The 17,359-nt window shown below is 45.1% G+C and overlaps 1 protein-coding gene across 1 annotated transcript; it reads left to right on the plus strand.

The window, feature by feature from the left end:
* Positions 1-6,107: 6,107 nt before the first annotated feature.
* On the plus strand, positions 6,108-10,440 carry LOC119323022 (probable serine/threonine protein phosphatase 2A regulatory subunit B''delta). The gene is made up of 11 exons (XM_037596578.1): positions 6,108-6,621; positions 6,715-6,820; positions 7,121-7,220; positions 7,296-7,401; positions 7,497-7,587; positions 7,679-7,820; positions 7,934-8,081; positions 8,208-8,317; positions 9,116-9,272; positions 9,352-9,477; positions 9,578-10,440. The coding sequence occupies exons 1-11, from the start codon at positions 6,238-6,240 to the stop codon at positions 9,716-9,718; spliced, it is 1,611 nt and encodes a 536-aa protein (XP_037452475.1). The 5' UTR covers positions 6,108-6,237; the 3' UTR covers positions 9,719-10,440.
* Positions 10,441-17,359: the final 6,919 nt, after the last annotated feature.

The following is a 17,359-nucleotide window of genomic DNA, read 5'->3' on the forward strand; positions in this document are numbered from 1 at the left end:
TGGCCGCCGCCTCGGGACCCGCTCGATTCCGGCGATGCCGCGCCCCTTCCCCCATTTCTCCACCACCACTGCCTTTCCTAGGGTCCGGCGAGTCTCCTCGTGGCCTCGCCCGCCCATCTCCCCCACCGTAGCCCCCTGCTCGTCAGCGGCCAAAGCTCCTCCCCACCGCGAGCTTGACTGCTTCCTCTATGGAGCTCCTCAGCGAGAGAGCTCACCACCACTAAATGCGCCTCCTTCCCCTGAGCTCCTGGGTAGGTCGCCTGTCGCCTGCTGTGGCCGGACGCGTCGGCGAGCGTCGTCGTGGCAGACGCCTCCCTCGGCCAGGCGCGCATCGAGCGGGAGGAAGAAGAAACCCGACCGGGCAGGCCCCACCTTGCGGGGGCCTCGCTTGTCATCAGCATAGGAGTGCCAAGTTAGATAAGTGGAAATGCCCTAGGCACTTTATGTTTTCCCTTAACCGAAGATGTATTATCTGAAATGCGCCTTCTGTTCTCTGAAAACATATTTTCTTTATGCGCTTTCTGTTTGCATCCCCGCCCGCTGAAGTGCTTATTTTGTGAACGTTCACTATTTAAGCCTCTTTTCTGCCTAAAAAGTGAACGGCCACAACTTCGCGCTCGTAACTCCGATTGAGGTGATTCTAGCGCTCATGTTCTTTGTTCGTCAAGCTCTTTCCGATGGGACTATTTTCTTTATGTTTGCACATTCTGAAAATACCCATTTTCCCTTGCCCTAATCCAGCCCCTCTTAGAGAGAACCCCTCTCTGGCAAAATTTTCCGCGAAGTGATTGCACTTCTTCTCGGAGTATTCCTCGACCCCCAGGCAACCGAACCTCTTATCATGAGCCCCAAACTTGCATGTTGACTTTGCTTGCCCCTTGTCTGTGTGTAGTTGTAGTCATTTCTTATCTGTTTCGGCTGCAGTTATTTCAGTTATGGTATATGTTGTTGCTTGCCTTGTCATGCTTGTGCCTTCATGATATCGTTTGCCATGCTCGCTAGGATGTTGTTATTGATAATATCATGCCTCTGTTTTGATCTAGTTTCATGCCAGTAATATCGATGTTATGATGGTTCTGTTACATTGTTGTTATGCTAGTACCTGGTGTTGTCATGTTTCATATGCTATAGCTGCTCACTTGAGAAGCTTGGTATTTTGTTAATGCATTTGTATGCTGCATGATCATTGTTGCATTCATGTTAAATATGCTCATAATGTTGATAATGATTGAGAAGATAATAATATGACTTTATAACAAACCTCCTCCGTCATCGATGGGATCGAGTCATAGTGCCACCAAATTGAGCTTCTCCAGTGCACCCACATTTTCCTTTTATGGGAAGGTCCTAACTAGGTCTATTGTCATGCCTCTCACCGGTGCCTCCAATGAGGGAAGGTTTATGGGCGCGCTACCCTGATCAGGTAGGCGGACATAAGCCTTGTGTGCCCATTGTTGTGATTGGTATACCATTGTCCCCATTTGGGACAGTTTATTGTTTTGCCACGACGGTGGCCGTTGATGCCTTTGGTAGGCACGGGGCCACCCATGACTTAGCCCAGAGGGGAGTTGGTTGGAGTGGCTAGGAGAGTGTCATGGGCAATGGATCGGTTTTGTCGGAACGTTGTTGGTTCACCCGAATGGGAGTGCGAGGCCATGGGTTCCGTGGTGTGGGTACAGTGTACTACCGCTGCAGAGTGTGTGTTAAATCTATCGATAGCCGCGTCCTCGGTCATGGGCACAGTTCATAGTAGGTCACACTATCGGGTCTTGGTCAAAATGGAGGATAAACCTAAAATAACTAAGTTGATAACTAATGTGCCATAAAGAATGTGGTGACTTGGACTATGACATAGTCGTGAGAAGTCGCGATGATGTTTTGATATGATCACGAGACGAGGTCTCGGTGAGTCATGAGTTTGCTCCGAGGAGCCGTGGCAGAGTAAGAGATTGTTGCATTAAGTTAATACAGTATGTCTTCATGGGAGGTAACTGGTAGTTTATTTTCAGCATAGTTTCATGATGCCATGCCATGCTTTGATTGAACTGCTAGACTTTGCCATGTTTTCATATGCTATGCTACGCCATGTTTTGCTATTGTCATGTTAGAAGCATGTTTTGATATGCCATGTTATTGCCATGCTAGTAGATGCTATGATGTTGTTCATGCTTAGTTTGATTTACGCCTCTAGCTGATATCATGCCATGCTTAGTAATTGTGAGGAGGTAGGTTGTTGCATGCGCTTGGTACTTGCTTTTGTCATCTGTCTGTTTGGATGCTATGTATTTGGTTGTCTTGCAAGTACATTCAATGTACTAACCTAACGTGTCATGCCATTTTGTAGGTCGTACCTGGATTGCTTGCTTTTTTGGTCGCGCTAGGCCGTAACCCTACTAGTCCTGTGAGTTGTGGAGCCCAGCCAAAGTCGATATGCTGCCAAACCAAGACTTCCGCTGCCATTTAGGTAGCCTTAGAGCTACGCCAGATCATCAGTGATGTAATCATATATACATGTATTTGATGAATATTCTTGTACTTGGAATGATGTATCATGGACCTGTCGTCCGTCAGGTGTTATCCCGGGCTGACGTGCGAGTGCCCCCTGCTCCATGCGGATCAGGGGGCCACAACCTCGTATTTTTTCTCTGATATTTGGGTTTTGTTTGGCCAACTTGATCTATTTATCTTGCAATGGAAAGAGGTGCTATGTGATGGGTTCGATCTTACGGTGCTTGATCCCAGTGACAGAAAGGAAACCGACACGTATGTATCATTGCTATTAAGGATAACAAGATAGGGTCTATTTCTACATAAATAGCTCTTATCTACATCATGTCATCGTTCTTATTGCATTACTCCATTTCTCCATGAACTTAATACACTAGATGCACGTTGGATAGCGGTCGATGTGTGGAGTAATAGTAGTAGATGCAGACAGGAGTCGGTCTGCTAATATTGGACGCGATGCCTATATAATGATCATTGCCTGGATATCGTCATGAGTATTTGAAGTTCTATCATTTGCCCAACAGTAATTTGTTTTCCCACCTTTTGCTATTTTTCTCAAGAGAAGCCATAGTGAAACCTACGGCCCCCGGGTCTCTTCTTTAATACATTTGCCTTCGCGATCTATTTTTATTTGCTTTTATTTTCAAATCTATTAAACCAAAAATACAAAAAATACTTTGTTGCACTTTATTTTATTTGTGATCTATTTATCCAATGTATTACAACTTTCTCCCGTCCACTCGCCAATTTCCGGCGTCGTTACCCGAAAGGGATTGACAACCCCTTTAACACGTGGGGCTGCGAGTATTTGTTATTTGTGTGCAGAAGCTATTTATGATGTGTTGTGTGGTTCTCCTACTAGTTCGATAACCTTGATCTCATCACTGAGGGAAATACCTACCATCGCTGTGTTGCATCATCCCTTCCTCTTTGGGGAAATACCGACATAGTTCTAGCAGACATCAAGCTCTGAGCTCCGTACGGGGCACCTCCGTTGGCTTCGTCATTGGCTCTGCAATCGCCATCGCCACCATCTCCCACAACCTCATCGCGGTGACACTGGGACGAACGATGGGTGGTGGAGGCAGAGGTTGCTGCTAGAGAAGAGGATCATTGGCGGCAGCAAGGAGCCAGCGCCGCTCGGAGCGCTCGACCCGGCTATCCACCGGGACATGGGACACCTTGGACCCCTTGGACGCCATCGTCATGGCCACCACAGGGCGTGAAGATGTCGGGCGATGAAGATGACGCTGACCGAGGAAAACGAAACGCCCCAATCCCCTAGCCGGCACACCAAATGTTGGTTTCTAGGAACGAGAAATTGGGATGTGTGCAAACAACCCTTTGTGACTTCGGTCGGGGACTGAACACACTATGTTTCCTAGGGCGTCTACCGCCGACGAGAAAACAACACGAAGTAAAGCACATCAGAGTTACCCAGGTTTGGGCCACCTTCGTGCTATGGATGATATTGCTTTGTTCTAGACGAACTGAATACAATTTATGTGGTAGGCTGTGAATGAGTCGAGCCCTTGTGTAGGTTGTTTCACTCCCTATTTATACTAGCTTTGGTCCTCCCCTTATCGCCATGGTGGGTTGCCACATAGCCTGCATAAACAAAGAGGAAAGGGTCGTCCGTACCGCCGCGATGTGACTGGGCATGGACGTCCATGCCCATGCCTAGTAGGTATCTACTAGTCGCCCCTGTAGCCATGCACCGGGTTGGTGGCGCCTCTCCGGCCCTTGTAGCTAACCATAGCGGGTAGGCATACCTCACCAGGGCGCAAAGTCAGAAGGTGGACATATCTCATCCCAACCGGTAGCTGATGCCGATCACTGTAGCATGGTAGTGCGCATTTAGTGCCTCTGTTAAACAGATTCTCTAGTTTCCTTTGCGGAGAAGGAAACGCGAGAGGTATTGCTTCTCAGGCGCCGCTCCGAGTAGCGCTTGTCGGGGCCCAAAGCCCCGCCAAGCAAGAAATGGTCCTTCACGAAGCAAGCTAGCGCGACGTAGCTTATCGGGTGCCACTGTCTTGGCCCTATCTCCGTCAGCCCATGGTACCCTGGTTTCCATTGGGCCGACAACCTCTATTTTTTGTAATGCCAAGAATTGGAGCCCTTCTTGAGACCCCCCATGAGGATGTTTGTACCGTCATTGATGAAGAGGAACTGCATGGCAAGTCTAGGTCCCCCGCGTGTGACGTGCGAGGAAGGAGACAACATTAAGGCAACCGACATGGTTGATCTTATCAGTGTCGAAGTCAATGGCCTCCTTCAGCGAGAGCTTGTCACCCCATGCACCCGCCTTGCAACGACCATCATGACTAGGTCGAGCAACGTCCTGTAATTCATGTCAACGAAGTCAGGAGCCCTGGCACGCGACAAAGCATTCACATGGTGCATCCATGGTCTATGCCTGGGCGCTCTCAACGCGTCGTGTTGTCATCGGCTGATTTGAACGACGTCAACAAAGGAAATAAGATTGTGAAGCAAACTGGGAAGGAGTTCATCATGGACAAAGTGGACGACCCTCTATGGTGAGGTCAAGAGGCTCGGGTTCCAATGGAGAGATGACGAAGGGGCTCATGCATGCGGCATGGCAAGCCGAGCAGGTGGCGCCAACATAGCAGGGTGGTGGTAGGTGAGGCACTAGTTCTCCATTGAAACGATGGATCGATCGACGACTGCTACCAAAGAGAGATCGGCCGAACGTGACCGTGTGATTGTCTGCGATTGTCTGTGGACGGGTGCACTACAAACAGTAAGGGCTTATCATTGGCGCCGACAATGATAAGCCACCTATCATAATGCACATGTGCTATTACTGAAATTTCATGGCTTGAGATCAATGATTTTTTTATGATAAAAATAACATTTCTCACAAAAATATAATGCATGAACCCTATGTGAGTTTGTGTTGAACTCCTACGAGCGAGTTAATTACCACGCTAGTTCCAAACTAAATAGAACATGCATGTACCAAAGTAGCATGCATGCCTGGTGCGAGTTTATCGGTGGTCTGAGAGGCCTATTTCCCCTCTCGTCCTTTCCCTCCCATCCATCCTCCTCTCCCTCGCATCCGACACTATTTATGGTTAGGTTCTTGCCATTCTCCACTTCTCCTTTTTTCTCTCACTAGACAGAAATATAGTCATCATTAGGAGATCCCATCCGGTTGATTGCATCTTTTTTCATTCAACAAGTGAGCAATCACTCCATTCGACCTGGTTTTCAAGTCGAGACGGTATGTATGTCAATCATGTTGTATACATTGGCCAAGAATTGTGCATATGTTTTTGTAACACTGAGAACAGGATTTACTCCTTCCTCTGAGGGATAGGCTGTTCATTTGCCAAAGTATCTATTTGTTATCACATCACTTCTCTAGGAATTTGCACAAATGTTTTGTGTTTGTATGAAATCTGTACGAATCTGTCGAACTGTTTAGAGCTGGAGGCATGTGCATCTGTTGCAGATCGCCCGGCACCCGCAAAAGCCGTTGACCGGCACCATGTGGCTGTGCAGGGACGCGGCCGATCTATGAGATGGACGGCCAGGATGGCGCCCAGACTGGCGTGAGGCGAGCCGTTAGCTAACCGGTCTTCCCCACCGCCGCCGCCCCACGTCGCGCCACGCGCCTGATTCCCACTCGGACCTGCCCGACGATCGACCTGCTCCGATCGGATCGGCTCGGCGAGCGGCGGCGAGCGATCGAGGTGGGGATTGGGAATGGAGGTGGCGCCGGATCTGAGCGCCGTGTCGGCGCTGGCGCTGCAGGTGGACCTCCTACAGCTGCCGCCGGAGATCCCCGCGCCGGGGGCGCCCGCGCTGCGCGGCGTCCTCGACCACCTCTTCGCGCACTGGCTCTCCCTCCCCGACACCGTCGCGCTGGTCAGCTGCCTGGCCCAGAAGGCCAAGGCCAACGGCGCGGGCTTCGCCGGGGGCGCCATGTTGCCGTCCATGATGATGCAGGGGGGCGCCAACGTGCCGCCGCTCTCGCCGAGGTCGCCCCGCCTCTCTAGGAAGCCCAGCGGGGTCGGCGGACACTCCAACCGTTGCGCGTCCCCGCTCCGGCCGGCCACCGCGCGCGCCGTCAAGGAGGTCATTCCACAGGTACACATACGCATGCTCGCCGTCGACCCATCAACCTGTCAGCACCATTCTTTTTTCAGCAAGCTAATCGAAATCGTCCATGTCGCTTGACAGTTCTATTTCCGAGATGGACGCCCGCTGCCATACGAGCAGAAGAGGCAATGCATATCTATAGTCGAGCAGCTCTTCGCCGGGCACTCCAATGGTCTTCGGATTCAAGGTGCGTGAAATGCAAAGTGTCTTCAGGATTATTTTGCCAAATATGAAATGAATGGATCTTTTGGATGCAATTTTAATTAGAAATCACTGGTGTAAAGACGAGTAGTTTCATTTGGACCTTGTGGTTTTCATCTGATCAAATCGGTGCTCAAGTTTGAAGTTTGTCATCTGGATTAGCTTTATAAGCATAACCAGCTTAAATTGTCAATTATCATGATCATATCAGATTGTGCGTGAGCATATCAACTAACCATCTATGTCCTGTGCTTTTATTTATTTTTGTCTGTTTTTTCCACAATAGAATTTCGGATGGTTACCAGGGAGCTCTGCAAACTACCGTCGTTCTTTACCACTGTTCTTTTTGGAAAGATCGATAAGGATAACACTGAATTTGTCTCAAGGTAGTTGATCACTTGATCACTTGGGATTCACGGAACCCACAAATGTTGAACCTTACATTATGGTATTTCTTCCAGGGATGCCTTTATGGATTTCTGGGTGAATAGCAATATGATGACTATGGACAGTGCAACCCAAGTATTTACGATTTTGAAGCAACCAGATCATGATTACCTCACAAAGGTATGTATGCTTTACAGAACAAAAGCATGCAGTTAAGGACTCCATAAATGGATGCTGATTCTGTTTCATGATTGATGCCATTGGTAATAATCTAGGAAGATTTCAAACCAGTTCTTCGAGACCTTTTGGACAACCATCCTGGCCTGGAATTCTTAAAGAGCACGCCGGAATTTCAGGAAAGATATGGTAAGCCTATATATGTCCTTCTGTGACCATTTCAATCAAATATTGAATGTCATACAGTATTTTCTTCTACTTATACAACATTGTTTGTCAGCTGAGACTGTCGTATATAGGATATTTTATTGCTTGAATCGAATTGGAAATGGCCTTCTCAGTCTGAGGGAGCTGAAACGTGGAAATCTGCTTGATTCGCTGCGGCATGCTGATGATGAAGAGGATATCAATAAAGTTTTAAGGTGGCACATTTAAACACAAATTTTTACACCGCTTTTTGCTTCTGTCTCTTTTGTACGAAAAAAATATTTCCTCTACAACTTGTGAGACACCAATCATTTCTCGTTTTCTGTAGGTATTTCTCATACGAGCATTTCTATGTGATATACTGCAAGTTCTGGGAACTCGATACGGACCACGATTTCTTTATTGACAAAGAAAATCTTATTAAGTATGGAAACCATGCGTTGACATATAGGATTGTAGATAGAATTTTCTCGGAGGTTGGTATTTGTTTCGCTCTACCATTTTCAGATCATTCAAGTTTCTGCACTTCTACTTTATTTTTTACATGCAGCGATTCTTTACAATTACATCCATACTGACAGTTTTTAATTGATACACAATAGGTTCCCAGGAAATTTACCAGCAAGATTCCAGGGAAAATGTGTTACGAAGATTTTGTTCATTTTATTTTGTCTGAAGAGGATAAATCATCAGAACCAAGCCAAGATTATTGGTAGGTCCAGCTTTTGTTTTTTCTGACACTTGCTTTATTCTTCAGTTAAGCAATGCTCCAACTATTTTGAGCAGCACTGTAATGTTTCGTATTGTCACGCAAATTATTGTGCATTACCTAAAATCTAAGCCAGTGTGAGCTTACCAATCACCAATAATGTTATGATTCTCATGTCTATGCCTCTTTTATAAACAAGTTTCTCTAGAGCACTATTAGATCTTTCTTTCAGAGATTAGACTTTTGCAAAGCCGATAAACCGTGGATCAGATGATGTTTTATTAGAGTAGGTCTTTGTAGCTTTGTTCTAAAAAAAAGACCAAAGGGGGAAGGGCCCCTCAGCTTTTTCTCTAAGAACCGAGGAACTCGGATGCATATTTGCCCTTGTTGGTTTCTCCCTTGTATCTAAACCCTTGGTCTGACACTGACTGGTTTCATTCTCAATCTAAGCTAAGCAGAATTCTTTACTTGCTCAGTCTGTCAAATGATTTGTTGGCTACAAATCACACAAGGGATTGAAAAATGATTATGTGGTTTGTGAAGACGTTCATTGAAATTTTCCTTAACATGGGTATTCGGAAAAGCAAATCTACTCCTGAGATCATAGGAAGTCTGCCTCAGGAGAAACATCCTGACTAGGAGATCTTCAAGGGGATTTCTTGCAATAGCTCTCATCATTTGTTTTTTACACACCCTTCATCATGCTAGATTACTTTAAATGGTTGTGTGATTTAATTTGAGATGTTTTTATGTTGCATATTCTAGAAACTCATATTTATGTTTCCATTATTCTCTTGTCAGGTTTAAATGTATAGATTTGGATGGCAACGGCATACTCACACACATTGAACTACAGTACTTTTTTGAGGAGCAACTTCATCGCATGGAATGCATGGCCCAGGAACCTGTACTGTTTGAGGACATATTGTGTCAACTAGTTGATATGATAGGACCAGAGGTCTGCATACCTTTCCTATTTTTGTGCAGTTCCTAAGATCCTGTACATTTTTAAGCTGATATGTGTGTTGCTTTTTCAGGATGATACCTTTTTTACCATAAAAGACTTCCGGAGGTGCAAATTGTCCGGGCATTTCTTCAATGTTCTCTTCAACCTCAACAAGTTCATGGCTTTTGAATCTAGAGACCCATTCCTCATTCGCCAGGTGAGTCAAGTTTTCACAAGTATTCTACATCCAACGAGTGCTGATATTTTTGGTCCTCCATGGTGCTAACATTATGTTCTTTCTCCTAATGTAACTGCAGATGCGTGAAGAGCCATCCTTGACCGACTGGGATCGTTTTGCTCGGAGAGAATATATAAGATTGGCAATGGAAGAAGATGGTGAAGATGCTTCCAATGCAAGTGGAGATGTTTGGGACGAGTCACTTGAATCTCCGTTCTAAATTGAAGGCGTGAAGGAACGGTGGCAACACACATCAGAGCATTAACTTACAGCCCTAATAATATCAAAATGAGTGTGTTATGGTGTGAAGTATTGTGCAAAAGTTTGATATATTATCTCTAGAGAAACTACAGCTGAGGCAGTTGTCCACTCGTTGGCATTATCTAAAGTTTGACATAGTTTCTCGCAGAGTGCCAATCGAATCTAAAGACAGATACTTCCATCCAATTTGTCGCAGAGTGCCAGTTTTGATTAGTGACAGTGAGTTTCAGGGGCAACTGCTTTCATGATTAAATGGATTTGGCCAAGTTATTCATGGCAGCGAGCGGTCGCAGGGCACCTTGTGGTTATTCTGAAGCCCCAACCTGTGATCAGGTGGCAAGCAAGGAAGTGCCATATGTTCGAATTGTGCATTGGCTCTGGCTGGAACCACAACGTACTTTTATCAGTGTTGGTCAGACATATGTTGTCATTTTTCAATAAGGTCACCCTCATCAAGAGCAGTCGCGCTCGTGTATTCTGTATCTATGTTTAGTTTGTAGTTACATGAACAAATGAGTTGTATTGCACAGTTTTTTTTTTGAAGCAAATATTGCACAGGATTACTATTTGTTATTCTAATACAGAAGTGCTTAAGAGCTGGCACTTGCCAGACCAGTACTGTACAACTATCAGCTCTGAATCTTTGAGAGCAAATATACAATCAAGGGATAATTTGAACCAGTTTTGTTCTGAATTGCTGTGCATTTATGCAGAAAGATAGGCCAGGAGGCAAACCTATGCTGAATTGATGTGCAGTAAAGATAGACCAGGAGGCAAATATTTTCTATGGTCTTGGCAAAAGCAGTGTCACCCAGCAGTGGGCAAATCAACAGATGCTTTGACCATTTTTATTTTCTTTGCAGATGAGGGGATTAGCATGAAAGGCTGCTTAACTAGCACCTTCGTCTTTTGCTTTAATTGATTAATAAGTTAAGCAAAGCTTTTGTCAGACCAGGCAATCTGCATGTAAAGATATTTGCATCAGTGGTGCATTTTGAGGGAGAGGGACAGAGGAGACAAGGACACTGGCCCTGAGTGGCTGAGCTGCTGAGCTTACCTTGGGTATGTATGATCATGCCTTTCCTCTCCTTGATGCACCAGTTATTGACTCCAGAAAGAAAAACAAAAGGCTGTGCTCTTGGCCATCTTTTGAAGCAAAACAAAAGAGCAGAAAGAAGCAATCAAGTATTCAATCATCTTTCCTACAACGGTGGAGAGTATTGTAAGCAGCGATGTCATATAAAATCTTGAACAGCAACACACCAGCTAAAGAAAATGAACATAAAGGTCGAGGATTATATCTGTATTACGCGCTTTACAAAAAATATGTGCTAATTAATTGCTTCTTTAGCTGCAATTATCATAATAAGGATCACGATTACATTCGACTTTGATGGTGCACACGAGATCATATGTAATTAAGCACGTCCATGCAAAGAGAAAACTAACATCAAAACACCGGCTAGAAAAATGGACATAAAGACTAAGGATTAAATATTTATTGTGTGCTTGATGGTCCATCATTTTATTCGACTTCGATGGTGCGTCGTGATCTTTTTTTTTTAAAGACTGATCCATCACGATCTTATCAGCGGTTGAGGGACTCTTTGGTTAAAAGGATTTTCAAAGAAAATTTGGAGGATTTCATTCCTTAGGCATTTTTCCTATAGAGCATGTTTGATTGGTAGGATTGGAGACCATATTTTTTTCTCTATGGCCTACTTTGTATGCAATCCCGTAAGGAAATTTCCATGTGAGTTTTACTCCGAAGTTTAACCTCATGGGAAATTTCATTTGTTTCTGGGACAACCATCGCATGTACCTAATTGGTTAATCTTGTAGGAAAATTCATGCATTTTTCCCTGGTGCAAGCAAACAGCTTCTATTACTCCCTCCGATCTATATTACTAAAGTTGTACTCAATGTGCGTCAATTAATATGGATCGGAGGGAGTACAAATTTATCACTTGTTTTCAATTCCTTTAGGATTCAATATGCCATGACATCCTAGTCACATGTTTTTACTGTTCCTTTGGTTTTTGGAATGGGTTAATTAGATAAATGCCACTCCAATTATGGCGATTCATAAAAATGCCACTGCAATTTCCAAACTTTGAAAAATGCCACTGCAATTTTTGCAAACATTGAAAAACGCCACTGCAGACTTCGAAAAATGCCACTGGAAATGGCATGAATGGCATTTTTCAAAGTTTGAAAATTGCAGTGGCATTTCTCGGAATCGCCAAATTTGGAGTGGCATTTATCAAATTAACCCCCGAATCCTGCAAACCAAACAGCTCTGATTGTTCATTCCATACCCATGGGTTTAAAACGACCCGCTTTTTTCGCCGGTGCATCGATATGCAAGGCCTAGGTGTTTTAACAGGAAAAAAAGTTCATTCCATCCCTGCTTACAATCCATAAACCAACTTGAAATAGGCTTAATAAAACACAACACATATTACAATCCATAAACCATGCGTTACACAAGGCCATTCTTATCTGCAGACCGCAGTGCCGTGGCACAAAGCTTTCTTCTTCGTTGGGACTCTTCCTTGGCGCCACACATCACTTGTTGTTGCCCAAACGTGTTAAATACTACTCAACTTGCAATTGTAGCAAAGGTATAGAGAGATAGGTTCATGTAAAGTCCAAACCACTACTACCTATTATTGTGATTAATCAAAAGGCACTTAGCACACAAAATCACATCTCTATCCTTTATTAATCAATTGTATATAGCTAAATGATTGTTCTGATTGCGCGGTAGCATAGACACTGGCGTCATCAGAACAAAAGAAAGCACCTTTCGTCAAGCTTTTATGCCAAAGTTTGCTAATTAATGGTCTCTAGTTTCCTCACGCAAGATACTTAGCCGTGTAGGGGAAGGAGATGTGAACGTGCCGACTAGGACCTGGCCAACGCAAAGGGGTAATTCAGAAGTGCAAGAAGAGGCACGTAAGGAAAATAAGTTTGGGACCTACTCCCTCTGTTCCAACATAGATGACTCAACTTTATACTAACTTCAGTATAAAGTTGAGTCTTCTAGTTTGGAACGGAGGGAGTAATATTTTTTCGAAAAACACTCTAAATGTATATGTTCAAGTCCTTTGTATGCTTGTAAATCTGGAGAATGTAGTTTGTTTTACTGCGATGCGTGTGTAAGAAAAAACTAATTTAGCGCTCTAAAAACACTCTTCTATGGACTTTATTTTTGTCGGGAGCGCAAAAGTGACCGTTCTTATATGAACCATATGAATATGTACATACATTCTTTTTTATAATTTTATGATATGTTGTAAGTATACTTAAACAAAAACTGTTCATGACCGTTGTACTTACACCTAAGAAACATTTACCTATTCTATAGCCGACAAGGCAAGCAGGCAAGTAAGTATTGCAGCGTGAGTGGAACCTCCCACTTCCCTTTTCAAGGTGAGCATGCCAAGAATGGATTTGGAGCAGCCATCGGCCTCCGCACTGATTGAGATCCAGTGACATATGCCCAGGAACACAAATATACGCTGATTTGTTTAGTACTCCCGGAAGCGGATTTGTAGCACCAAGATGCTTCACACTCCTATACGAACATTAAATACAAAATATACCGAAAAAATTGGAAAAAAAATTAGATATCAAACCTGGGTTCCCGATCTACCCCGCGTGAATTTTTGTGAAAAAAATACCAGGAAACGTATTCGTGGCAAAAAAGACAAAAAATTCCTACGTATAGAAAAAAAGGGTTTGGTTGGATTTTTGTTCGGACAATATTTCCTTTGCCACGGATATGTTTCCGGATATATTTTTTACGAAATTTCACACGGGAGTAGATTGATAAGCCAGGTTTGATATCCCCAATTTTTAGTTTTTTTTTGAATTTTTTGATATTTTCTATGTTTAATATTAGGGGTGTGGAGCACCCATGAGCTCCTGCGTATTTTTCTAGTACCCCTCCATTCCACAATATAGTGAGCTCACGTTTTTTGAGATTCAACTTTGACCAATAATACATCAATCATTTTACTGAGAAATTATACCTTTGAAAATTTCTTTTGAATACGAATACAAAGATATCTGTCATGCTCCCGCCGCAGTCGCCCATATTGGTTAAATTTATGGTCAAACTTAAATCTCGAAAAGTATGGGCGCAGTGGAGGGAGTATTGGTCATTACCAGGTATTGCTCTATGATTTTTTAGCCCATCAATCACCTTTATCCCACGCATGCATGCTTTTGTCAGAGCTTGCATATTCCACCCACCCCACCATGCTAGTTTTTCTTTCCCATGTTTTTTCATTTGACTTTCATTGTTGAACCTGTTATATTTTTTGAACTGAAAGTCCAATTTATGTTCTGTTTGCATATTTGTGCTCCTTACTACAAGGACTTTCAAACAAGGCCATTCTTGAATACATTTTGATAAGTTTTTAGACTTTCGAAGTTTCCGAAAGTATTTATGTATCTGAGAGTGGTCTTGTTTCAAAGTCATCGTCGCAAGAAACACAAAATATGCACACAAAACATAAATTAGACTCTCACTTCAAAAGATATAATAGACTCAAAATTGAAAGTGAAATGAAAAGGCATGGAAGAGAAAAAACTAGCATGGCATGGCGCAATGGGTAGAGCACATACATGGGATAAAGGTGGGCTATCACGGAGAATGCGGACCTCATGGCCTCGTTCTCTGAGGAGGAGGTCCGGACTGCCATCAAGGGCATGAATCCGATGTCCGCGCCGGCCCTGACGGCCTCCCGGTCAAGTTCTTCCAGACCTTCTGGAACGTCATTAGGAAGGAGGTGATGGCCCTCTTTGAGGAGTTCTATGTTGGCACCATCGACCTCCACCGCCTTAATTATGGGATCATCACACTAATCCCCAAGGTCACCGGCGCTTCGGACATCCCCCAGTTCCGTCCTATCACAGTGATCAACGCGATCTTCCGCATCCTAGCAAAGGGGTACGCTAATAGGGTGACCCCTTTGGCCGATCGCATTACCCACCCCGACCAGTCGACATTCATCCAAGGCCAATATATCCTCAATGGGGTCCTAGTCTTTCAGGAGGTCCTCCATGAGGTCCGATCCAAACACCTCAAGGCCGTCTTCCTGAAAATTGACTTCCACAAAGCCTATGACACGGTCAGTTGGTCCTTCCTTCGGGAAGTGTTGCTCCAAAAAGGGTTCAACGACCGTTGGGTCACCCGGGTCATGCAGATGGTCTCGTCCAAACAAACCACGGTTAACATCAATGGTGAGATCGGCCCCTACTTCCCCATCTTAAGTGGGGTTAGGCAGGGCAACCCCTTCTCCCATTTCCCATTCAACATGGTGGTCGATGCATTGGCTACTATCCGTGACAAGGCTAAAGCTGCAGGCCACATCCACGGTGTAGTGTCGCATCTTGTGGAGGGAAGTGGTGTGTCCCTCCTTCAGTATGCCGACGATACCATCATTATGGTGGAGGGCTCCACATCCGATATCACGAACCTGAAATTCCTCCTACTCTGCTTTCAGCAAATGTCTGGCCTCAAAATCAACTTCGATAAGAGCGAAGTGATGGTGATGGGCTACTGCCCACTGAGAGCCAGAATATCACTGACCGCCTCAATTGTCAGCTGGGCTCCTTCCCCACCACCTACCCGAGGATTCCCATTAGTGACTCTCGGCTCTCCGTGGCGGACCTGAGGCCTATGGTGCTCAAGCTCCAACACCGTATTGAGCCTTGGTAGGGTAGATGGCTTTCTAAGGCAGCATAGACGATCCTCATCAACTCCTCCTTGTCCAGCCTGCTCATGTTCATCATGAACTTCTATAGCCTGCTCGAAATGCTCCGTCATGGGATCGGCAAAGTCTAGGCTAGATTTTTCTGGGCGGGCGAAGGTGGTAAACAGTAGTACCCTATGGTTCGCTGGCCGGACATCTAGAAGCCGCGTGACCAGGGTGGCCTCAGGATCATGTCCTCCCAATGCATGAATATTGCCCTCCTGACACGCTAGCTCTGGCGGATCGCTAATGGGGAGGGTAGACTTTGGCTCCATATCATCTGTAACAAATACCTACGTGGCCAGCCGCTTGCCTTCTGCCAGAGATCTGGTGGCTCCCAGTTCTGGCAGTCCTTCATCCAGTTGCTCCCGGTCCTCCGCATAGGGACCTCCATCACGGTCAGATCCGGGACATTCACCCTGTTCTGGTTCTACTGGTGGGTTGGGGATGCCCCTTTCACGGCCCGCATTCCAGACTTGTTCTCCATCACAGTGGAACCATGCATCTCCGTCGAGGCGACCCTTATTGACTTAGGGTGCCTCACGTTTCGGCGGCCATTTGGGCCTCCAGACCTAACCACCTGGCACGAGCTCCTTGAGATTACCGCCCTTCACGAGCCGGACCTAGAGCAGGCAAACAATTGCATCTCGTGGCACCTAGAGCCCTCGGGCAAATTCTCCATGAAGTCTCTCTACCAAGCCATCGCTGCCACTCCTGCACCGAAGCCCCTTGAGTTAATCTGGTCGCTCAGACTTCCTCTAAGGATCAGGATCTTTCTGTGGCAATGGATCCGCGTCCGTGTCCCGTTCAGTGTGGAGGTGCTTAAGCAGAATGGCCCGGGGGATGGGATCTGTCCCCTATGTGGGATAGAAGAAGACTCGAACCACATCTTGTTTTTGTGTGTGTCCGCCCAGTTCCTCTGGAGCTTCCTAATACGTCTCCAACGTATCTATAATTTTTTATTGTCGCATGCTATTATAGTATCAATCTTGGATGTTTATTATGCAATTATATATCATTTTTGGGACTAGCCTATTAACCTAGTGCCTAGTGCCAGTTGCTGTTTTTTGCTTGTTTTTGGCTTTTCAGAAAATCAGTACCAAACGGAGTCCAAACGCTACACAACTTTTTGACGATTTTTTCTGGACCAGAAGGGACCCTAGAAGCTTCAAGAGAAGACCTGAAGAGTCACGAGGGGGTGACAAGCCTGGCAGGTGCATCCCGCAGGGGGGAGGGGGCAGGCTTGTGGGCCCCTCGTGGCACCTCTTGACCTAATTCCATCTCTATAAATTCCCAAATATTCCCCACACATCAAAGATCCACCCAAAATACTTTTTCCACCGCCGCAAGTTTCTGTTCTTCATAGATCCCATCTGGAGACCTTTTCCGGTACTCTGTCGGAGCGGGAATCGACTATGGAGGGCCTCTAAATCAACCTTGCTGCCCTTCCGATGATGTGTGAGTAGTTTACCACAGACCTACGGGTCCATAGCTAGTAGCTAGATGGCTTCATCTCTCTCTTTGATCTTCAGTACAATGTTTTCCTCGATGTTCTTGGAGGTCTATTAAATGTAATCCTTTTTTGTAGTATGTTTGTCGGGATCCAATGAATTGTGGGTTTATGATCAGATTATTCATGAATATTATTTGAGTCTTCTCTGAACTCTTTTATGCATGATTGTTATAGCCTTGTATTTCCCTCCATTCTATCTGTTTGGTTTGGCCAACTAGATTGACTTATCTTGCAATGGGAGAGGTGCTGGGTTCGATCTTGTGTTGCTCAATCCCAGTGATAGAAAGGGATATGGCACGTTGAAAGGATCGATATGGTTGAC

Source organism: Triticum dicoccoides, chromosome 6B (genome assembly GCF_002162155.2).
Source record: "Triticum dicoccoides isolate Atlit2015 ecotype Zavitan chromosome 6B, WEW_v2.0, whole genome shotgun sequence".
In the NCBI taxonomy this organism is placed as follows: domain Eukaryota; kingdom Viridiplantae; phylum Streptophyta; class Magnoliopsida; order Poales; family Poaceae; genus Triticum; species Triticum dicoccoides.